This window comes from Cyanistes caeruleus, chromosome 4 (genome assembly GCF_971803275.1).
Source record: "Cyanistes caeruleus chromosome 4, bCyaCae1.hap1.1, whole genome shotgun sequence".
Classification (NCBI taxonomy): Eukaryota; Metazoa; Chordata; class Aves; order Passeriformes; family Paridae; genus Cyanistes; species Cyanistes caeruleus.
Genome location: NC_141704.1, coordinates 42,418,901 through 42,444,257, shown reverse-complemented (window position 1 = coordinate 42,444,257; position 25,357 = coordinate 42,418,901). Strand labels below are relative to the sequence as shown.

General features: G+C 37.1%; 1 protein-coding gene and 2 long non-coding RNA genes across 3 annotated transcripts in view; 2 read left to right on the top strand and 1 right to left on the bottom strand.

Annotated features, from left to right (window-relative positions):
* Window positions 1–1,298: 1,298 nt before the first annotated feature.
* Window positions 1,299–19,721, top strand: LOC147653599 (uncharacterized). The gene is made up of 3 exons (XR_015286503.1): window positions 1,299–1,411; window positions 9,769–9,882; window positions 19,092–19,721. It is a non-coding gene; the product is annotated as an uncharacterized LOC147653599 (long non-coding RNA).
* On the bottom strand, window positions 5,372–24,317 carry LOC111933353 (uncharacterized). The gene is made up of 6 exons (XR_015286502.1): window positions 24,170–24,317; window positions 12,392–12,492; window positions 12,260–12,294; window positions 10,523–10,582; window positions 9,745–10,062; window positions 5,372–8,589 (listed from the first exon to the last, which is right to left on the bottom strand). It is a non-coding gene; the product is annotated as an uncharacterized LOC111933353 (long non-coding RNA).
* The window catches only part of TMTC2 (transmembrane O-mannosyltransferase targeting cadherins 2), a 268,691-nt gene continuing 267,384 nt past the window's right edge, over window positions 24,051–25,357 (top strand). The window contains exon 1 of the mRNA XM_086887822.1: window positions 24,051–24,396. Within this exon, the coding sequence (XP_086743948.1) occupies window positions 24,323–24,396 (74 nt within the window). The 5' untranslated portion in view covers window positions 24,051–24,322. The remainder of the gene's footprint in view (window positions 24,397–25,357) is intronic.

Here is a 25,357-nt window from a genome sequence, read left to right as displayed (position 1 = left end):
ATAAATGTTACGACCCATACTCTGTGATTATTATTTAAAATAACAATTATGTTTCTTCTTTTTAAGGTTTTATGCTTGTGTATCCTTTCTCTTGATACTTCTAATCCCATAATAAGCTAAATTTTTACCAGTGGCTGGTATCAGCAGTCTCAGACTAGGCTCACTTTTTTCTTTTCTGGATTCAGATGGTGAGGAGTATAAACAGAAAAATAACCTGCACTGTAAACAAGAGGCTCATAGACTAAGTAGAATCTTTTTAATTCCCCTTCTTCAGGTCATCAGGACCAGTTTATTTATACAGCAGCAACTACCTGCAAAGGACAGTTTTGTATCAACCTCTTCTTCCTTCAGGCATTTTCCTGGCATGCACTTGTTTTCCTGTCACTCTGAATGAAAAATATGTGTGCTCTAATCCAGTGGGAGATTTCCCAGTGCTTAAGAATCAGCTGCCCTGCTGGGGTTCACTCTGTAATCCTTGGGTTGTATTGGAAAGCTATTATCTGGCCCAAATCTGTTTGGTATAAATACTTCAGTACTCAAATGAATTGAAACTTCCTAGGCAGTTTCTTGTTAGCAGTGCTGCATTCATGAGTGGGAAATTTATTTGTTGATGCATTTATCTCAATGGGTTGCCTAATTAAACTTGCAGATTTTCCATTAATTAAAAAAAGAGAAAAGTTTATTTTCTAAGTCCTAGTGCTTTTATTAGAATTTTCCAGCATATGTAAAATATAATTAACTACTAGTGCACAGAAAAAAACGACAACAAATAAATAATAAAATACAGCATTAAAGAAGAAAAAGAAGAGAAAGTAAACGTAAAAGGAGAATACACATGGAAGATGAGAATAACAAAAACATTTTTTATATTAATTGCATGATGACAGTAATTAGGCTGAGACTGAGATGTGAGTAGGAGTGGATCTTACTCTGTTGCACTTTGCAAAATATAATGAGAGCTTGTGAACATGGCCACTCCAGAGAAGTAAGGTATTTTTCTAACAAGTCACATCTTTCTTGATGTATTCACTTGAAAGAAATACTTTGGTTTTACGTCTATCTAAACTCACTGCTGTCTCAGAACTCTGGTCCTTATTAATTCCATGATTCCAGTGTTAGTGTCTGATATTTGTTTGGTCCTTAGAGCTGCTGAACATCTTCAGTGCCCAAGGAAATTAACAGAAGTTGCAGGTCTGGAGCAGTAGAGCTAAGAGAAAAATGAGGCCTTCCATAAATGCCACCTTTTGTTATACAGAGAATACTGAGGAAACTAATAAGCCACTGAATTTTTTTCCCAGGAGAGGAATCAAAAGAAAGAAAATACTTTCCTAACCTTTAAGCATCTGGAAGGAAAAAAACCATAATATCCGATATAAAAAGGCAATCTAAAGTACATGAAGCTAGAAAAAAGGTGAGCAAAATTCCTAGAAAAATGGGTTTTATTATATTATGTTCTATTTTATTATATTATGTTCATGCTAAGACATCATGACTAATTGTCACTGAAGTGTTGAGGTGTTGTCATCCCTATCTTATGTGCTGTTGAAAAAATGTACTTGGGGAAGAAATTGCCTTTTTTTCTGTTATGAATAGGTTCTTCTACTTTTACAGACCAAATTCTAAAAACTGGGCATATATGATGTTTAAACAAAGAAAGCACAGTTTCCCACTGAAAACTTAAGGGCTTAAAAGTACCTTTTTATGGTCCAAAAATACTCGTTTGAGCAAGCCCTGTCTGGTTTAATCTGAACACGGTCAAAATTGCAAAGGGTATACAGACTAGTGTTAATTTTATGTGATATGTCTGTAATGCTAGATAAATTCAAAGTTAAATTTTTATTACCATCTTAAGAGAACATTTGCAACAGTTTAGGAAAACAAGCACATCTCTAGGATTAGCACAAGTGCTTGTCTACTGCTTTAAAAAGGTCTGAATAAATTTGCATACCCTCCCCCAGCAACATCTCAGGCTCTTTCAGAACTTTTCATGCACTTTGTAGTCTATGCAGGCAAAAACAGAGGCAATGTGCTTCTTAGAATAATAACTATCAAGAGATTTATATGATGAGTTTGGATTCAAGTGAAGTCAGTTGCTGTCTGCTCTCAAAGCTGTTTCAAAGCTTTGGGTGCCTGAATACCTATGTGTTATTGCTTACACAATGGAAAAATCCCTGACAGTAATCAAGATGAATAAAACCACTTTTCCTCATGGTTATTGCCAGAAGTTCTCCCATAAAGTAAACTGTATCCTAAACATGATGAAGTCTTTTGATAGGAAAGAATCTCCATTTTCTTTCAGTATGACAGACCATTATCTATCTTGCTGGTCTCCCTAAGGAACAGAGGATATACCTTCTTTCCATCAGGTGTTTGCCTGATTCTATTTGTGGCAAAACTATGCATTCTCTAACAGATTCAGAGTGCTTATTTATCTTTCTTAGGGTTGAAACCCATTCTTAGCTGGAGGAATAAGGGTATATGCAGGGTATGTGGGAAAACTTAGTATTAAAGAGATCAGTGTAGCCCTAAAATCTCCAAGCCTGCTTTTGTGACAAACTTTAATTCTGCAGGTCGAGTGGGGTTCCTCAGGGGTTGGTACTGGGGCTGGTGCTGTTTAATATCCTTGTTGGAGACATGGGCAGTGGGATGGAGTGCATCTCAGCAAGTTTGCAGGTAACACCAGGCTGTGTGGTGAGGTCAGTGTGCTGGAGGGAAGGGATCTTGCCAGGCTTGAGAGATGGGCCCGTAAGAACCTCATGAAGTTCAACAAAGCCAAGTGGAAGGCCCTGTATCTGATCTGGGGCAATCCCAAGCACAAACACAGGCTGGGCAGAGAATGGATTGAGATGAGCCCTGGGGAAAAGGACAAGGGGAATGGTCTCAAGCTGAAGCAGAGTAGGTTTAGATTAGGTGTTAGGAAAAAATGGTGAAGCACTGGAACAGGTTGCCAGAAAGGTTATGAACTCCTCATGCCAGGGAGGGTTCAAGCCCAAGATGGATAGGGCTGTAAGACCTGGTCTAGTAGAGGGTGTCCCTGCCTATGGCAGGGGAGTTGGAACTAGATAATATTCAAGGTCTCTTTCAAACCACACCATTCTACGATTCTGATTCCAGGTCTGATTCCTTACTTGTAACATCACACCAAAAAAAAAAAAAAAATTGTGCTGTTTTAGTTTCAAATGTTTTTTTCTTATTAAATATTAGGTATATTTTATGGTAAATTATCTTCTCCATTGACATTATTCATTACTGTTAAAGTGCTTAGTATCTTCTCACAGTTAGCATGCTTTTGCTATGTCTTGATGGACTTAAAATCTTGAGAGTCTGTGTTCTGTGATGGCATAAAATCTGCACAGGGGAAGCATGCTAAATGTATTTGGCTTTGTGGCAGCAATATGTCTTTTAAATTACTGGAGTACTTATTGGCTTATATTTACTTTTTTTCCTAGAGACTATCCTAAGTTGTCATTATACTGGCAGATATCACTGGTACTAAGGGCAAGTGGTAAAACAGGACAAGCACCAAGAAAGTCCTCCCTGCTTATGTGTGAATTAGCCAACTTGGTGTGGTGCTTCAGACTTCCTTTTCCCAGGGAAGTAACTGGATACCAACCACTTTTAGCATCTTTAAATCTCTTTATCGCATGCATCTTAGCATTCTCACTGGTATCTGTTCTCCTTCTTCCTGATATATAATCTAGTGCACTGAAAATAGGGAAATTCATGCTAGGCTGTGGGCCATGAAGAATTGTCAGTATTTGTCAGCAAATCAGAACTGAAGTATAGTTGTCCAGACACTTAAATCAGCCACCCAACCCTTAGAACTGTGACTTTAGCTCCCTAAGTTTCTGAAGTCCATTCAAATTTTGAGTTCCAAAATCCTGCCAGATGGGAGCATGACCTAATTCTCTGGAAATCCAGCTGCAGTTTTCTCCCTATCTGAAATAACCAACTCAGATTGGTGAGTCTATATTCTGTATCTCCAGGCAACCGCTGAATAAGTTGGTTTCTTTGAATTTCCTTATCCCTTCTTGTTATCTCTGTCAATGTTGTATTTTGTTGTACTTTGAGATAGAGTAAAATCCTTCTGAGATTTAGGATGCCTCAGAGAAGCTACACCACAGTTACACTTCTTGTTGCTTTCTCCCTTAAATTAATTCCTGATGATCAGAAAGATTAGTAAGCACCAGACATCCTGAGAGGCATAGGCTATTAAAAATTACTGTGCACAATATCTTCACTTCAGAAGTCTTTCTCAATTCAAGAGCTCTAAAGCATTTTCTTCACATGAATTCCAGAGCACATTATCATTAAACTCAGACATCTAAGGAAACCCACCAGCATAATAAAGATTGGCCACAAACTGTTAAAACATTGCTCTTGTACACCAATCTTCCCAGTATAAACCTAAATTCTCTTCAAGGCCGTCTGCAATGTCTGTATCAAACTGGAAACAAATAGACACTTGTCTTACATTCATGAAATCAGCAAGAGAATGACATTCTACTCTCTGCTTTATGTTAAAATGTAACAGAATCCTTAGAATGGGTATGCCAAACATTCAAAGATTTTTCCTGATACTATTATTGAAATCCTTTGAACAGATTTTTTCAGTCAGTCCAGTCTGTTACTTCAGTCACTACTACCATCAACAGGTCTACAGTGTCCTGTGGTTTATGTTTCACAGGTGAACCTTTCTCACAATACATTTGTACAAACAGTAAATTACTTCAACTACTTTCTAGCAGTGCTAGCTACTCCTACGTTTATGTATGGATTTTATAGTAAATTTGTTTTATCTAAGTGGAATCCTGCTATATACCATAATTTTCTCAGAAATGTGTGTTTGAAGTACACCAGAAAATAGTTTCTAGATTACCAATCTAAAAGTAAAATCCAAAAAGTAAAAGAAATTGTACTGTGTAAATGTGTTCTTGGTAGGAAAGCACAGTATATGTCAGGTTGCATCGTGAGGTGCACTCTTGGCCAGAATTTGACAAATACAAAACACATAGACAGGATTGCATGGAGAAAATATCTGAGATTTGCAGTTACCATAAAGTGTATTGCTGTTCTTTATAAGCCATAGGAAGAAATGCAGTTATGTAATTTAACTGGAATACAGGAAAACTGGAACTTTCAGTCAGTAAACAAGAGAGTGACACTTTAAATTTGCCTTACAGTTTAGGAAATAGCTATAAAAGTGACAATTTTTTGAATGGCAACCATTTGATATACTATTCCCCCCAGGAAATCAAGCTACACAACATTTATTTTGTACCTGTTCTATAGTCCAAGTCCATGCTTGTTTTAATAATTGATTATTAAATTATGTCTTTTCAGTGTTTTGCAATTACACTCACAGTGGTTATGTGTAATAAGCAAGGACTTTTTATTTCTTCTTGTAGCTAACATGATACAATGGCTACATGATACAACACATGCTAACAGGATACAATTGTTCAATATCTATGTTTAAGATTAAAAAAGACTGTCCAAAAGAAAAATATCACTTCTGAATTTAGCTACAGTTTATCTGTGGATTAAAAAACTCTGCATGTGAAACCTGCTTAAATTTTCATTACAAAATTCTCAGATTTATACAAGTCTCTTTCTTTTTGCATCTTGACCGGTATGAACTTACTGATGTAGATAAAGATGTTGTCAGGGTAGCTGGTATTGGGTTTCACATGGAATTTATCAGGAAAATCAAGATGCACTAAATCTACTGAGCCAACAAATCAGATTGTTAGACTGAAGCTGAGATGGCCTTAACACACTGTCAACTCTTTCATGACTCACTGATGAAAAGAGCAAAGCTGTCTGCTTACTGAATAACTCAGTAGTGTCTGGCACTGAAGGAGAAAATTCCAAAGCAGAAAGGAGCAGTGATCACCTCTCTTGATTATACAAACTTTCAGAAACAATAATTAAAATGTACAGTTGTAAATCTATGCTGTGTATTATACCTCCTATTATTAGAGTAATGAATAAAGACTGACAGCAGAAGCAACCATGCTGTTTCTGAACTATAAATCCTAAGTTCACTTGTTAGTCTTAGAAAGGCTAAAGTCATCAAGAGGACATACAGATGTTAAAAACTGCAAAAAGAGCTCTACATTGCTTGAATAAATGTGTCCTTTGCTAAGCTTTTTACACTCTGAGGCATGGGCATCCATTCAAAGAACACAACTCACAAAATACTCAATGAGCAGCATATAAAACAAGTTCTATGAATTTTAAGCTCTCCAGTGTTTATTGACAGACTGTTATTAGCTAATACAAGAATGCTTTTATTTCACAGAAATGAAAGCATTCAATTTGAGAATATGAATAATGGTAGCCAGTCACGTAGTAAAAATGCATATCAATAAGATTACACCTAGACAAATTCTTGATTTAAGTAAAAGTAAAAAATAATGTAGTGAAGGCCTGTATTGTCTTTTCAGTCACTGGCTAATTTCTCTTGATTTCCATGGGAGCAGGCTTGGATACAAAAGCATCTGCTGAAGACAAACAGTGTGTATGATCAAATACCTTTTGTACAAGGACAGTTCCAAATTTACATTTCTGAAGGTGGAGAGATTGTGTGCGCTTCCTTTATTCATACATATTGAATGGTATAGAAACGATTGTGAGTGCTGGTTCATCACTGAAATCTTCCTGACATATAGTAAGAGAAGGTTGAAATAGCTTTTTGTTTTGTTTTGTTTTGTTTTTATTTCAGAAAATATGTCTGAATGAATCAAAACTCTCAGGATTTTCTCTTCTCACTAGCCCTTAACAATGAGGGCACTGACTACAGTAACAGAGTTAAATGGCACTTTTTGTTCCTGAGAACAACTGAAGTGTCTCAGCCTGTACTTTGAATCTAATGGCTTAATTCTCACGAACACCAATGTAACTGATTCTGTGAATAAGGAAAGTAAGTTTTAGCCTTAATTCTTAAAAAAATCAACACTTGTCACAGTACTTTAACAGAATATTGTCATAGCAAGATTTCACTTTGTATTTACTTTTCATTTTCCCCTGTATTTCCGTTCCTGTCTTTCTTCTATGCAGAAATTTTATAAAATATTGTAAAACAAAAAACTGAATTTATCTGAGTTATCTGTTTTTATGAGTTATCTGTTATGTTTCACCATTTAGCCACCTCTGCTAGCACTTTGTAGGCAGTGCATCCCTTATTCATGAACTGTGTGTTAAAGGAATGTTAATTAATAACTCTTTCTGCACAGCCCAAGAATTCAATAGAACCTATAAATGTGGACTGTCAGACAAAAATTTTGATTTATTTTTATAATTTCATTTAGGACATATTTTAAGAATGGATTTCTATAGAAAACATTTTTAAATCTGATTTTATAAAAATATTTTACAGCAGGACTTGAAAATTATGTAACTGGAGGTAGAATCTCAGTGGAGAATTAATATATCAGTTTGTCTGTGGGGATAATTTAATAAAAATCCTGTTTGTTATGATTTAACAACAACAGAAATTAATTAAGTGTAAAAGGTATCACAGTTATTCATTCACTTCTAGTTTATTGAAATATTACAGTCTCATATGTTGCAAATTTACTTGTCTTTGGCAAACTGCACCTGAGATTTTGGAAGAGCAAATCTGGGAACATTCATGTTTTTACGCATTAGTTCTGTTGAATGAAATAGAAGTGTATGATATAGTAAGCAATGTCATGTTTCTCCATAAAAAAGCTGCCAAAATAAATCTGAGTACATGCAAGAAAATATTACAGTTCACAGTAAGCGTTTAGTTTCTTTATCAATTTGTCATCAGAAGTTAATGTCAGCTTAATTAGCTTCTTTTTAATCAGTTAAGGTTTGAGACCAGCCTCACATTTTGATTCTCCATCTCAAGAAAGGAAAGATAGATTCACTTTACACCAGGTAAAAGTGCTGTATTATTACCTTATATATACCCCAGTGGCCACATAAGCCTGTTAGTATGAGATTCCCCCAAATTAATTCTTTGACTCTGCAGCATCAGCAGACTGGTGCAGTGCTGCCCTGATACGGTTCTGTATAGCCCAGGGGAGGAGCATGTGTATGCTCTGAGCATTATCTGGCTTTTTGAGCCAGATCAGCAAGGAAGAAGGCAGAAGTTTTATTACTCCTCCCACCCACTGCTTGTGTAACACCTTTAAGCACTTTGGGCCAACTTTTCTCTTACTGTCTAAGGGTAGCAGTGAACAGCTCACACAGTTCTTGAGGGTCAAGCACTGCTCCTGCATATCTCTTTTGTGTAATTGGTGCCTGGAACCTGCTGCCACCAAAGGCTGGATAATTCCCTTTGTGGAAGTCAGCCTGATTTGTACCTGTTATGTCCAGTCCTCAGAGGGTAGCCTTATTAATGCAATGGTGTGGTCAGTTAGGGAACTGTTTTCTGCAGGAAACTGGTGCAGGATTTACTTTCTCTTTGAGAAATGACGCTGTGCTGTGCAGTATGGTGGGGTGCCCTGTTCCAGGTTGTTCTGACCATTTCTTATTGAACTGGAGTTCATCCCTTGAACAGTAAAATCACAGGCTTGCCATCGAACATTGCAATACATCTTATCATTCCCAGGTTGCCTAGAGGATGTTATTAAAAAGAAACAAAACAAAAATAGTTTTGTGTTCAGACAGGTGAGTATTTTTATGTGTGCTAAATCATAAATATTGCCCTTTGTTGGCAGAAGAGCACATCCACTACATGCATTATCACTACATTTGCATTCTGGCAACCCTCTTAACAACAAAATGCACTTCAAAGTGCTTTTCAAAAACTGACCTTCTCTCTTGAAACATCTCCTCAGGGCAACTATCTTTTGTATTATAAATGTAGTTTTTATTTCTAATTTCCATGGACTTTTCATCGTTCTTTTTGGGTTTTTTTTTTTCAAGTGAGGGATAATGGAGTGTTAGAGAGAAATACCGTTTTCCAGCTGAAGTAAAAAAAGTAACAACTCTTGGAATAATTTAAATAAGATTTCATACAGATAAGAAATACGAATTTTGTTTTGTAGATGCTGAAAAGGTCTATTCCCACTGTAAAGTTTTAAACTTAGAAAGTTCTAATGTCAACATACACAGTCAATACATGCAGTTTGTATGGCTTTCAAAAACAGTGATGTGCTGAGCAACGTGAATTCCAGTGCTCTGCTTTCCCAAAAACCTAAGCAAATTATTATAGACAGGCAGTTTTATGTAACAAAAAATCCCTAGTATTTGTTACGAAAGCCAGCTACAGATAGATTAATATTTTAAAGTTCTTTTTAGTTTCTTTTTTTTATTATTCTTTTTTTGTGTCTAATCAATGTATCTTCTGTTGAAAGTGACCTTAGAAGTGTTTACACTCAATTTCTGAAAAATTGTGTATTTGTTTGTTGGCTTAAAATGCCAGGTTTTTTTACCTCTGCAATTTGTTGCTAAGTTGCCCTAAAAAGCAGACAGGTAATAAACTACTCCCCATACAAAACAAGGATTCTTCAGTAAACCCTATCAGAAGAATACTACAAAGCATTCTCATTTTTTTTACTCAATGTCACCTTTCCTTGTAAAAAAGAATATTTTTCATTAAGTGTCTATTTCCTACATAGAAGAACAGGAAAACATTTCAACAGACTCATTATTTAATTTTTCACTTGGTTTATGTAAATTCTGATCCTAGTTATAAAATACATTATGTGCTTATATCTAATTTAAGCCCTGTTTGAAGAGATAAAAAGCAGCCTGCAAGATTCCTACCTGATTCTGTCTCCTTGTTCACAGTGATTCCTCCCTGATGTGAATGGTACAAACAGATCCTATTTATCTCTCATACTTGTTGTCTTGAAGGATACATTTCTTCAGGGAATAACTTGGCCTGCAGATGGTTCACAAATGGTATGTGATGATTATTTTCCACTGCTTTGTTTTCTGACTGGATAATTTTTTTCAGTAAAGGAAGATCTGTTTGTGCAGACACTGGTTCATCTGCTTATCCTCACTACTTTAGTCCAGTCCAGATCATGAGGCTCTGCATTGTAGCCCAAATAAGTGGGAAATATCATCCAGGATCATAAGCTAGCAACAATGGCACATTTAATGTGGATTAATGATGGTATATGAATTATGATCTGTATTACCTGCTACTATAAGAGCATCTGATCAAAATTAGCAGTTGTAACTACTCACTTAATGAAGAGCATTTACAAAAGTATTTGTGGAACATGTACACCAAATAGGCACAAACAAAGCCAAAGACATACATTTTTAAAATAAATTAGGTAGTTAAAGAAAGTAAACATTTCTGAAGCATATTTATTCCAGACTTTTTTGCAAGATTAATATGGTATGTGTAATATACACATTTAATATTTATGTTTGTATCATGATCAAATTAAGTATGCTGTGAACCAATAGCAGAGAATCTAGGAAGGAAATTCAGACATTTGGTGCCAGAAAGAACACTGCATGATAGGCAGACTGAACATTGCAAGAAAGTGCACAAAAAACAGCCAAATATGTAGCAAATCAGACATACCACAGGATGTTTTGGAAACACAGCAACAGCAACAATGGAAACTTTTTAGACTTTGTTTAGCTAAAACAGAAAACAAAAGAAAGACTGATTGAATTAATTAATTTAAAAAAAAAAGATGTTGACCATTTGGAACATAGCAAATGTGAACCAAAATAATCGAACAGAATACAAATTAGAAGTGTTTCCAGTTAGTGTAACTATTTTTACACATTGTATGCTGAACAGACACAAAATTTTATAAATAATTATCTCTAATGGGAATACTCAAAGACAGCTTGGTGACCATTAAAGATGTGAGGCTACATCTTTGACTCAAATTTGCTTGACTGTAAGTATTTGATTTAGAAAAATCATCATGTGTGTACTGTCACAGTGTGTAAATACACCCCTTGCAGCATCGTGCTTTGAGTGACACAGAGTGATGAATTTCTCTAATTAATTTTACTGTGTCCAGATCTGTGTTTCACAGTTTTTACAAATAGGTCAGGACTTCATGAAAGTTGCAAAGCAGACAAAGCCATAATAATGTTTCCATTTAAGTTTTATCTTGTTTCTCTATTTTCATTTTAAATTTAATTTTTGGTCCAATTCAGGACAAGTCACCTTACCTTTTCGTATTGTTTTAGTAAATATTCTCACTGCTATCTGTTAAATAAGAAATAAGGTAATGCTGCCATGAAAAGAACATCTTTCCAATTTCAATCTGTTTTGTCAATCATTAATACAAATCTAAACATTACATAGTAACCCCAGGAGCTTTTGAATTCCCATTTCCCATTCCCTTATGCAAGCCTGTTTCAATGCTGTACTGCTCAGGGAAGAAGCAGTGATGAAAATCCTTCTTGGTTTTTCTTAGAATGTATTTTCTGCCTGCTTTTATTCCTAATCACTCCTGTGACAAATCCAGTGTCTGAGCATGCTTTTTGTATTTTTTTTTGTCATGAGTGAGTCTTTTTGCATTGTTCTCCTGCACTAACAGTGTGAAATATTTAAGGAGGAGCACTTTCTGCTCAGGTCTGAACAAAGACTGCTTTATGCTATCGGGCATTCAGAAGCCAGTATTATTAATGGTGAGAGCAAAAAGTGTTATTTATTTATTTGCTGGTTTGTTTAATGCATTTCCTGCTTCCTTAACAGCATGGTTCACCTCCAACACTGTTTGAGAGGGATAATACTTGTTAAGTTGAAGAGATCCTTTGTAGCCACTTGACTCCAAGCATTTCAAGGAAAGCTGCCAAATGTGATTTCTTAGGGCTGTACCTTAATGCAAGAAATACTGACAGGAGGAAGAAAGGGTTGGAGTTCACAAGAAACTTCCATGTACCAGGAAAGTCAGCTTTACCTTCTGAAGATTCTGTAGGAAGTGTTGCATGTTAGCAAGTTGTAGACAAAGACTTTTTTGGCAATATTTTATAACTACTTTTACCAAGGATACATGAAGGATACAAGATTTAGCCAGTTACTAAGATTTCTATTATTTTTTGGGGGAAACAGAGATAAGTGGTTAAATTCCTCAGATCATATCCTTCCTCCAGTTATGCAGCTACTGAAAGGAGATTTTTTGAACCTTATGAAATATATTTCTAATATACATATTCATTATATGTAGTTCTTCTATACTAGTAGTAGTTCTGTGCATGCTCTTCTTCAAGAATTTATTAATTTTCTTGAAATATTTTTAGACTTTCTTTTATTAATGTGACAGTTAATCACCAGTCAAATAATCAGCATTTCTACCTGTATTCCTACCAGTCCAGGATTTCTTGTATATCCTATGAAAAAGGAAAAAAATAATTGATGAGGACAGTTCTCTGTGTGACATACATAATCAAAACTTCCTCTACTCAGTGAAAAATATAAGGAATTTACCTGATCTTTGTGCCATTTTTATGGCATGTGGCAAGGACACCGATGCATTTTCTATTACAAACAAGTATCAACAATCCAGATAGTTCTCATACATTTTTTCCCTAGAAGTTAAGGATTTTTTTTATTAATAGAAATTCTCTTCTTATTGTAGCAGTAAGCAGACAAAAAAGGAGAAAATCAACCAATTTGCACAATATCTTTTTCACCCTGTAAACCAGATTTTGAATGCCAGTATCAAGCCTTCAAGGCATGAACTTTCAAAGCCACCACCCCACATTAACTCAGGAATGTTATAGTTATCTTAAAAATAAAATCCTTACATTTGCCAATAAAATAAGCTTAAATTTTGTCTGCTAGGTTTCCCTCCTTTCAGATTTCACTTTTGGGTTATGTACACATAAACATATGTCATATGCTTCTCTATTTTTCAAGTCCTACCTGGACTTTAAAAGTCTTACTGGAAAAGAAAACTGTGAATTCAAAGTGTTGAACTATAGGTTACTCTTGTTTGACTGGAATTGGTTTATGTATGGTTTCAGGTTCCATAAGCCCCTCTGTTAACCTTTGACTTACTTCAGTTCAAAGCATTGTCTACGCTGTAGATTCCTGAAAATGGAAATGCTTGACAGAGGTTTATTGTACAAACTCAGTATGGATTGTTTTCTCCTCAAGAAAACCTAGGTTATGTTATACCACAGTAATTGCAGAATGATGACGATGTCACCTTGCCAGGCTTCTGGCAGCTTTCCAGTCTTCTAAGCTTGCTGCAGACCTCAGAAATACATTTAGCTCCCCACAGAATATAAATTTTAGTATTTGCACATGGATTTAGCTCACAACTGAATGTTTCCTGTTCAAAATTCTTTTTCCTCCAAATACAGGCAGAATACCTGTGAAGGTTCAGAGGAAATCTGCAGAGCTGTCTTCTGAGAGTAAGGGAGAGAGATGCTACATTTTTTTACTGATGTGTGCTGTAAATCACTGACTGTCACAGATAATCAGTTTTTCTCTGCTACCACCCCAGGCTTCCTATGTCTGCATATATGACTGGCTCCAAAGGCACAGGTTTCCACATCTCCCATCCCATCTTTTGTAAGATTATCTTCCAGCCCTATTCACTGCAACTCAGAGCATACAGCTTTTCAATGCACACAGTGATGAGCGCAAAGCTGGCAGGAAGATGAGCATTAATATGGGCTGAATGCTCACTTCAGCCTTTCCAGTGCAGCATTGTGTCTGTATCCTGCTTGCCACTTCACATCCACTCATCTGCATCCTCATCTCTCACTGAGTCCATTGCTTATGCATCCAAGGGCACTCAGGCTTCACTGCATTAGGGTGTTTTTCTGTAAAAATGATGACACAGGAGATGTTGTCACAGAGCCAAGTAAGCTCTGGCAAAGGTTGATACCCAATCTAATTCATAGGTGACCTCCACTCACTAGAATCAAAAGGGCTACATGATCCCTAGAGAGCCCTTCCAGAGCCATATCTTTATGTCTTTATCCCACTGCACCCTCTTCCACATGTTTTACTTTCCTTATCAAAGCTGGAAATAGCAATTTACACAATGTCAGATTTCAAACCTTCCCAGTCCTCTAGTCAACCACTGAAGCCTTTTGTGAATTATGAAATGGAGCTAGTACTGGCACTCATAGCAACATAAAGAATATATTCATAGGTGCTTCTTCCAAGTTTTGACACTAAGAATTTTGAAATATATTTCCATGCCTATTTTACAAATGAGAGAATGAAGACAAATATAATAAACTGTGTTCTGCAGAAGAGACAAAATTGGAATAGATGCTCTCCTTCTGCATGCCAGCTTGCTCACTTTTAGGACAATTATATTCACTTTTTCATGACAGGGCTTCTGAAATACTCTTTGGTTAACCCGCAACTTTCTCCCTGTCTAATTTAGCAACTTCATAGACTAAAACTACAATACAAGTTAAAGGCATATTTCACAGGAATAAAAAAAAAAGTCAGTAGAATTTAGAGAGCACTTTAATACTTGAGTTTGAAAATAAATTTAAATATATACTGACATTCAACAAATGTATATTTAAATTTGCATTCAGACCCAAAGCTATTGTGATGATGTGATTCTGGATTCTGAAATATTTAGGGAGGAAAAATTACAGACTAATGGCAAACTAACTAGAAAATGAATAAAAAATAAAAAGCTCATATTAAATATCAAGAAGTCCTATATCACTGTGTATCAAGAAAAATACACTGTTACACATCTTCAGCTTTGTCTGAGGTTCCTTTGTGTGAGTTGCTAAACCAGCAGGGATCTACAGATTTCGCAAACCCTTCAAAAGCTGCAGGGAATGCATTGTGCTCTGCTGAGGCTCGCTTTCTGTGTCTGCTGCCAGCTTGCAGCTCAGGCACTGAGGTCATGCTCTGACTGCACACTGGAGCCAGGTTTAGAGTCTATAGTGCAAGATCAAAAATCACACAGTGTAAAGGAAGCACTAACACCCTGTTGAGTGCTCTTAATTTTACCAAACAGTATTTGTATGACTACACCTGATCTCGATCAAGAATATATTATGGGTGATCTGGAAATGCATCTGACCCAGTGCTAATGACTGGGAGATTACAGCCTAAAGCAGACATTTGTTAAGCACTTTGATACTTACGTTTCCTAATGGATGTAGGATGCCAGAAAGGAAACTAAAAAACACAAACACTAGGAGAGACAGAAGAGGCACACTCTGAACCTCACAGGAGTGGAGGAATGCTCTACTTCATGTTACATCAAATGGGACAGAGGTGTTCTTCACCTCTGAATGAAAAGAGAGGATACAAAACTTTTCGACTTACAGAGGGTTGAAACACCTCAAATTTTGGAGGCTAAGTTTCTATATAGCAAATCACATTGGAAATCTGAAACAGAAGATACTAATTAATAGGGGATCCAGTTTCAAATTTTTATAAATTTACTGTGAAGAAGTGAAAGCGATTTTGACCCAGGCGATGCAAAAAGATTAACTACTGAAATAAGGAAGAAATAAAGCATGTGGAGATGAAAATCAGCATACATGGAACAGTTCTGTGTATTGCAATAAACAACACAATTCCTGGCCTTTAGAAGAGAATGCAGACACTGTAAGTAATTACACCATGTTGTAAGAGTTTACTGGTGCCAGGAGAGAATGAAGAAACAGGAATTTTTGGACATCATTGCATCAGAAGATGAATTAGCCACCAGTCCAAAGCAAATGAAACTTTTATCCATTTTAAGTTGGACACAGGTGCACAAGCCTGTGCAGCCAGAAACCATAATATTATCACTGAAAAAAAAGCCAGCATTAGTAGAAGGTAACAGAGTCAAGGTTAAATAGGCATTTAGGATGGCACAGGCATAGGCTATTTCACCTATTAAGAAAAGAAAAAATTATGTGGGTAAAAATTATTTGGAAACTTCTCAATTTCTGAAGGCCCCACCTCCCCCAAATAAGTGTTCATTTTTGTAAATTATCGCCTCGGGAAGAATCATTGCTGAAAGAAACAAAGTACTGAGGAAGAGTTTAAGGATGCTTTCCAATAGATAACATATTTCCCAAAGGAGTACTTGCCAGGTCTGACAGAACTGACAGTTCACACTTCCAGCAAAGTTCTGCTTACTGTTAGGGATCAACACAAGATCTCTTAGCTGGCAGAAATAAGCCTGTGAGCAAGACCAGAAGCTTTGTGTTGTGCCAGACATTACCAAAGACACAGATCTAAAACCTCACAATTCAATTTGAGCATAAGGAACAGAAGCAGGGGACGAACATGCTAAATCACACGGGCAGCCAGCCCCTTGCAAGGGAATGTCAGTCTCCTGTAATTCCCAGAAGCACGTGTAGATTGGAGGAGTCCATCAGAGGATGAGTATATGCCCTCTCAGTCACAGCCAGAGGGTTCCCCTTTGCCCCAGCGCCCAAGAGCTGAAAAACCTGGTGTTTGAGGTGGCTCTGCAGGAGGCTCATCTGAGAAATGAGTTATAAATACACAAAGACCCAGGCCTAAGGTGTCAGGATCCTGAGGGCAAAACCTTTTGGATTGCCCACAGATACTGAAGAGAAGGTAATTCATATGTCTGAGAGCAGAAACTTAGAACAGCTATTGTCACAGGATGTTTCCAGGCTATCTCAAACTGTGTCTGTTTATTGGCCATTCTTGTGAAAAGGGAGAGCTCAGGCCTGGGGAGAAGGTCTGCAGAGCTTGTAGCCATATGTCTACTTACTTCTCTTCAAAAAAGACGACCTCATCCATCCTTGCCTGTTTGGAATTTTCCATGGCCCTTTCTCAGAGTCCTGACAGCAGCACAGTCCTCAGGACCCTGATCCCCTTCCCAGTGGTGCCACCACCCTGCCCATGGCCACCAGAGTGTGCCCCAGCAGCTCTGCAGCAGCATCGCTGCCCACACGCACTCCTGCCCCATGGCTGGCCTCAGCCCCATCCCCAGGGAGCACAGTGCCCCGGGATAGGCTGTTCCTGGTGGGATGGTGGGATGGTGGGATGGTGGGATGGTGGGATGGTGGGATGGGGCCTGGAGCCAGGCCCTGCCCAGCTGCACCCCAGCACCCTCAACAGCACCCAAAACCAGGATAAATGACACAGCCCAGCACATCTCCAGGGATGCTTATTAGGAGTTTATCTTGAACCTCTAATTATCCTCTAATTTCTGTTTATGAATAGAGACATGCTCGCTAGTCTAAATGTGCTCTGCTAGTACCTCACAGATAGATAGAACAATATTTTGAAATTTTTTTCTGCATTAACATAATTTTCAATTATTGATTTTCAGTCTACTTTCAGCTGGGTAAAGGAATTAAAACTTCTGAGTGGTAAGGAATTAAAGCTTCAAGAAGCATTTTTATAACCAGAGCCATAATCTGCGGGCATGAGGACTTGGTTCATGGCTTGCTGCTCAGTTCAAAATGTTGCAGGAGTGAAAAGAGCTCTCTGCCAGGCTTCTTTAGTGCAAAACCGGAAAAGGAGTTGCTGAATAAAGGATCTTGTTGAGAAACCAAAATGCATTTTAGCTGGTATCTGAGTGGCTGGAGTTGAAATTCCTTTTCCCCAGAGGCAATCCTGTTGGTTTCACATCTGAATTTTAGGGACTGAAATTTTAGGCACCCAGGAGATCTGGGTACTACTAAGTAGTGCTTGACATCCTATAAAGGATGGCAGAATCAAGCATCCATATGCATAGTAAACCCACCTCACCGGTGTGAAAAACTCCAAAGACAGAATTTACTTTCCTTTGTCTTTCTTATTATTTATGCCTAACCCCCTTATTCATTGGAGAATTATGAAAAAAAATGGTCTACAGTTTTTCTTGCAGAAAATTAGCAAGAACTACTGCTGGCTTTTAAAATATGAGTAACAGATGTTATTATCACATAATAACTTAGGCTGGAAGGGACCTCTGGTGGTCAGCCCCAAAGCAGGGCTAACTCCAAAGTCAGCCAAAAGCTAAGATGAAGAAGATGTAGCAGTCTCCATTAGTCATGTGAGTGGCCAGAACACAGCAGATGGTGAGGATACAGTCTAGCCTTCCTCACATCTCTTGGGCTTCAGAGCTCACAACTGTAGCAAAAAGAGAAGGAAAAAGGGAGACAATTAAACACTTGTTTTTCCTGGCCATATTCTGAAAGGATTGCTTGTTTCACCTGTGTTCTGTGTGGACTGCAGGCATTTCAGATGTGCTCCGAGAACGTCTCCCAGACCAGCACAACAGCCTTGGCCAGAGGCTCCCAGTTCCATCCCTCTAATCCTAAATTAGATGTAGCACCAGGCACAGACAGCATGACTTAGCCCTGCCAACAAGAAATACATGTGCACATGCCAACAATAGGAGCTACAGATATCAGTGGAAAGTCTGTGATGAAAACAAGAGTGCCTACAGAGTTTAAGCAGATCCATGGTGTGGTAGCATCTGTGCAGAGATTCACAGGATCATATTTTTGTTCATTGGCACTTACATGTGACCTAAATTTCACCTGGTGTCCTTTTCTGGTGTCTGCAGTGCCACATTCTTGCTGATTGTAAGAGCACAGCCCTGTGTTTATGCAGGTTTGTCTCTGCAGGTCAGTAGCAACACTTGATCACTGCACTTTCCTTCCAAATTCTATTTACACATTATAATCTACAGAATAACTTTCTGACCTAATATATGTGGAATCACTTTTCTGAATGATGCCAAAAAAAACCTGCTTTTTCTTATAATTGTCAAATTGCTTGGGATGATGTCCTTCGTTTCTCTTAATTATTTTATCATAGCAAAAAAAAAATGTCAGTTTTATTGGAAAACCACTAGTTAAAGTCTTTTAAATTGCTTCTGCAAAGCAATTGTGTACTTTCTATATCTCTAGCACCTGATTTGTGTGCCCAGAACACATGCTTCATTAGCCCCTTTCACAAGCTAAGTGTCTGCTGCTCCAAATGTAATGCAAATCACTTTTTAATGGTCACATTGACTAGATAGGAAATGCTTTTGTTGGAGCTATGACTTGTAGTTAATTAAGCAAATTAGCATGTGATATAAGCACTTCTGAGAAGACAAAGCCGAAGAATAGCTCTCAAAACAAGGTGGAAGACTTTCATGCTGATAGAAATGCTACAGAAGAAAAAGGGAATGAAGCAAGAGGAAGTTTAAAAATAAATTCTAAATGTATTCACTACTTTTTCTATTTTACAGAAGTTTCAGCTGATCTTCTATGAGAAACATATTTGTGGGGCTGAGAATCTACTTACTATGTCTGTGTAAGGAGATAAAAACAGACTTTTTACTCAGCAGAGATGATGGGCAATAACATTTCTGCAGAGATCCTGCTTATATCATGAAATTATCTGATTTATCAATTGCTTTTTTGACTTCCTTCCAAAAGAAGACTTTTCTGCTTAACACCAGAAGAGAGTCTCAAGTCTGGCTGTAGGGTAAGGACTGTCCTTGCTTCAAAGTTACAACCAAAAAGGCTCCTGAGCCTTTAAAATGGAAATGTATCCCATTCCTTCTAGCACTGTTTCTCAAAGTAATGGATAACAGAGTGAGACATTTTATAATTTAACCACCCTAGAAATATGCAGTCTATACATGAAGTCTTGGGAATAAGTTGCATTGGTCTTTCAGAAATTCTACTAAATTGGGTCTGTGTATGATTTGAAACATGCAATGACCAAGAGGTGTAAGTTATGATACATTCTTTTCAGTGTGCATGATACCTGGCTTTCATTTGCTGGGAATTTTCAATGCTTTTTAGAAACCTGTTTTTGCTCAATGTAAAAGAACAAATCTTTTGCAGTCTTTCCTAATACAGTTTGAACCTTGTTATTGTTTTGCCAGTTGCTTCTTTTATATCCTGGAATGAAATGTGATTCTCAAACAAAGAAAAATCTGATTCTGTCAGATAAAGTAGAAGTTGATTAGGATGCTAGACTATATAATTGCTATTGGTAGTTAATTTTTATGCCCTTCAAATTAAATGAATAAGAGAAAAAGTGTCATATGAGCTAGCAGGATTTTGAACAAAGGAAATAAGCTTTTATGCCTACATTGCATTCTTATGCTTGCATTGGGAATTTGCTAAATTCTGTTGCAAAACTTCAGACTAGAAGATTGCTGCCTATCCAGTGTTCATCCCGTGTAATTTTGTTGCATCCTTCCTCTTTTTTTTCCTCTCTTTTTCTCTTTCCACCCTGAACATACACACTACTGTTTAACTTCATTCATAAGCTTGCAATTGGCTTTATGAGACTGGACCTTACACTCCCCAGCTGATGCAGAATTTCATACAAATACAAATGACCAATTGTGTGACAGACATCTTTTGCAAGAGGAAAGCTTGGACAATTCTAGATGTTCAGTCTTCCTCCAAAAATTAAATAGTCTCTGCTCTAGTTCTTTCATATACATAAAGGTACCTTGCAAAGAGATTTTTTGTCTCACTTATCATCTATGTTCTATAGTTGCTCCACAGTTTCTTTTCTCTTTTTCTTATGAAGATGTTAGAATGGCCATAATCATTTGATCCGTAATTTTACATGCTCAGTTCTGCAAAGAGCAAAATACTCTTGACTTATATTGACTTGAATAAAATGGAGACTTACTGCACTACAGAATTGTGAACAGTATTTGGTAAGTCACTGTTAGTCTCTCAGATCTTGCCTATACACACAGATAAATTGTATTTAAATTTAACAGAAGTTAAATTCAGTGGCTGACAAGATTCCGTTTGTCAGTGTAATTTATTGATGTTCTAAGGTGTTTTCTATTACCAAGCCATCTACTAGATAGTCTTTTTATTTTTAGAAAGTCTACAAAATACTAAACTGAACCTCTGTTCTTCTCTGAGGGATCACACAGGGCAAATCAGTTTGGATATTTTTCTCCATGGCACAATGCTGCTTGCAAATCAGGATGCTAAATAAATGCTGTACTTGTAGTTGTTATGTTACCAATCGACAGTGCTACTGTGCAAGAAAAGATGTTTGGGAATTCTAATGCACTACAGGAAATGACATTAGGAAAAATAATTACTTAATTTTAATATCAGTTTCAATTAGAAACAGACTTATGCTATTAAGGAGAAAGACAGTCTGGAAGAAAATGTTTCAACCTGCTGAGTGGGAAATTAAAATCAGCACAATGTAAACATCACCAGCAAAACAGTTCATCATATTCAAAGCTAGTAACTTTTTATAATAACAGTCTTGCATGTCCACACTTGAATTTTTGTGCCAGCTATTCCCACAGTGCAGCAGCTGCACATCCAGATGAGACTTGCCCTGGGATTTGTGTTGGGCAGCAGCAGGGAGTAGATGTGGGCCATCCCTATGAAGTCACTGCTGCTCGTTTCCTCCCTGTACCTCTCTGACCCTGCAATACTGCAAGAGGCTGAGCAAGGAGGGGCTCATGGAAGTGCTAAAGGTCATGAGCCAGCCAGAAGGGTTAACATGAGTCATGACATGTACCTACACCTGGGAGCTGGGTGCTCTGACAGTTCAGCACACCCAGCACCTGCTGGTTTTGCAAAGAATTGGATGACTCTTTTGCACAGCAGACCTTATGTAAACAACTCTGTGCTGTTAAATTGTTGGCTCTCCTTCCATATTGACTGGCTTGAGAGACTAAAGTTTGAATTAAACAAATGTTTTATTCCACTGTGGCTTACACCACTGTGATATCTTTACTTCCAGATGTCCATGTTTTCTAAAGCTTCCTATTTGCCATTAATCTTTTTCTTACAGTCTTTCCAGAAGAGAAGGTTTGAGTCAATCTGAACTGTGAACATAATAGGATAACCGAAGCCATTTGACTGTTCATACCATGTAGTTTTAGCAAAGAATCTGTATTTTGCACATAGCAACACTTAGGGACTGGGACAGGACAAAATATTCTACTCAAGCCTACCTATCTTACCTATACAGAGGCTGAGATAGACTGTTTTCATGCTGATTGAGAAGTCTGAATGTGACGATTATTCAGATTTAGATTTAGGAATATGACAAAGGAAATTTTAAATGGCATTCTTCAGCACACTTGCAACAGCTCTCATCCCAGAAAAAAAATGCTTCAGATCCAATTAAAGATTAGTGCTTAATAAAGGATTCTCCTTCCAAAGGAACTGGATAGATCATTGGATGTGCTGACTGCAGAATCATATAGTGGACCACAACAGCACACAGCAGTTTGGTTTAAAAAAATTAAAACAATCACAGGAAGACTGCTTTTCATTTCATGGACATGGATTTGCAGTAAAACTTCAAAATATCTCATGGAAGCCTTTTGGTGTATCACAGACTATATTTCATTCTACAGTGTCTAGTGATAAAAATGGTTTCACTATTTTGCAATCCTGTGCCTTCTGTCAAGGGTATAACTTTTCATTTCAGTTTCCACAAATCCTAAATTTTGAGTTCACTCACACTTCTGAGTCAGGAAAGACTGCCAGCTGTGACTGACGTGTAGTTACCAACTCCACGTTAGTGACCGAGCTGCTAAAAATCAATAGACAAATTAGAATTTCTTTCTAACTGCACAGTGACCTACATTTAAGAACTCTAAATGGGTAGGAATCTGAGGCTCAGGAAGAGAAAAATTTGGAAGTGGTAAGTTGGAGGAAAATAATTATAAAAATTATTTTCATATATATAAAATATATATATAAAACATATAAATATACATATAAAAATATATGCTTTTACATGCAAACAGTGCAGAGGAACAAAGTGACCAGAAGGTAGGAAAGTATGTTGAATCCACTGAGCAAGATGCTGTTCTGTTCAAAGAAGGTAGCTTTAGGTAATTCATCAGCAGATAAGATGTTCAGATATGTATGCATGCTCACCCAAGTTTGGTAATGATATTATCTAGCTGATAAAACTTTTAAGAGGTTTAGCTCTGAGCAGATACCCAGAAAGATAGGTGATCAGATGGTTGTTTTTTTAGTCTTTATTAGTGTTCATTGCTGAGCACACCTCACACCAGGAAGTGTGATATCACCCTTCCTAGCTATTGTTAACTAATTGGTTTAGAATAGATTTCTACATTGAGGAACTTTCCACTTAGGTATATTCCTAATTTAACTGAAAATATACCTTAAAACCTGTGGGACCAGGCACAAAATGGTATGAATTAGTTTAAAATGGTCATTTATGTTCACAATTTTGAGTTAATTTAAAAAGAACAAGAACTAAGAGTGGGAATCTGAAATAACAGTCTCACATGGTTGCAAGTGATTGTTAAAGGATGAGTGGTTGAGTAAATTAGTGTGACTTTCCCATGCGATAAGCCATGTCACTTCATCTAATTTAAGTGGGATAGTAAAGAAATGCCATGGAGTAGGGGAATTTTAACTCAGAAGATGGAATTTTTAGGTACTGACAAACCCAGATGCAGCCTACTTTGGGTTTGGTTTTGGTTTTTTTTTTCAGAAGATAGGTTGCAAAAAGGTTTCACAAATTAAACTTATTTTTTGTTTTCTGGCAAGGTAGAAAGGTTTGGCTGTGGGCTGAGAAACTCTCTGCTTCCATTTCTGCTCCTGCAGAGTCATATGATAGATATTAGAATATTTTTAAGGCCAGAATTTGCAGTATGAAATCATCTCTGGAGAAGATCACAAGGGAAACTTTCTCTTTTTGTATAAATGTATATATCCCAAACAAAGGAGTGCAAATGTCTTGTTAACATTCTAGCACTGGTATACAGATGTTACAAATCATGTTTATATTCATGAATATTCATTGCCTAAACAGTAGCAGGCATGACAAAGTCTGAATGGGAAGCTTAATAGGAACAGTCTTGCTTATTATTATTATTTATTATTTTTAAAGTGATTTCATTTTAAAAATTACTTTAAATTCTCTTTTTAAAAAGTCTTTGATAACTATGAACACTTGTATTATAGGGTATTTTATTATTGGATATTACTGGAATTTTTTCCTGATCTAAGTGCAGACTGTCAATCCAAAGTAACTGCAGTGTCTTAGATCAGTGTTTTTGCACTAACTTCTACAATGTGGAAGGACCTTGACTCATATTCTAAAAGAAGGAGGCAATAACAATCTGTCTTTGTTTAAGACAATTTAAAGAGGTGGACATTCTAAAATGAGTTACCTCCCCTTAGTTCCAACCAATCCCCTTCCACCAATAAGGAACAAATACCGGTAGCTAGAAGCAGATAAAAGTTTACTAACAAGCAAAAAAAATGTGCTGCAAAAACGCTCCTTTTTGCACTAAAGCCTCCTTACAGGTTCTTTAAAGCAAATGTTCCTTACCTCTTCCCTGCTGCAATCATTTTATTTTTTTAAGGAAACGAAACCAAGCCAGACAAACTCCCAGATCCACAAGGGTACTCTGGGTGCAGGACACACCATGGATCTTTCTGGGCGTCTCGGCTGTGCCGGAGCAGTTTGAGCAGGCTGCGCTCAATGCTCCTGGGCCAGCCTTCTTCAGGGGCCACGGTGCAGCATGGAATCATCTCGGGGATGCACTTCTGCCCCAGGTAACATTTACCAGCTCTCTAGAGGTGTTGCACATTTGAAATCTCCTGTGGCATCCTGCAATAATCTTCATGTGCCCTTGTAATCTTTCAGGATTATTTTATACTAGATGGAGTATACAGGGTGGAGTTAATGCACAAATGAAGGACTGACCTGCAATTAAGCTGTGGAATCATTCATGCACCTTAATCTATTAGCCGTGTGAGAGTTTCAGGATTTAGAAACAAACTTGTTTTTTCTCTCTCCTTTCCCTGGCTCCCTTGATTTTTGATTTTATCATTTAAAAAGGGAATAGGAACACGTAGAGGAATAAAGCTGGGAAATGGGAATGTAAAGGCAACATAAATTCTTAAAAATATTTTGTCCTGAACAGAATTTTATTAAATTCCTTTTATTCCTGGGGCTCTACCAATGCCAAATGACTTTGTTCAGGCCTTGCATGACATAAAATGTGCCTGGAAGAGATGCCCATGTCAGATGTTTTTAATCTTGAATCTATCAAAGGGTCCTAGACAAATATCACAGTTCCAGCTACTGAATCTCATTCAGCAATGGGTGCTGTCACACCTTCTGGGAAAGGATATAAATAACCTACTGACTGGACAAGGAAAAAGAAATCCTGGAAAGTCTTTTGTTCTAGAATGAGAATGAAATGGTAGCACTGTTTATATTGACTAATGTAGTCCCATCTTCTAAATAATCTGTCATTTCACATTTTGAAAAGAGTCTGAAAGTTGCAACAAAACATATGTGAGTGTAACTCATGGATCTTGTCCTTGGTATCATAATTTTGTGCTGATACAGTTTTCTTTCTAAGATAATATTGGGAAGTGAGAATGAGAGTTGTATGGAGAGTCTGTGGGTTGCTGATAAACTATTGATAGCATTTTGCACAGAGAAAATACTTTCTAGCATGCTTCTATACCTTATTTTATGCTAAGTCTTGGAATTTATAATTTAGAA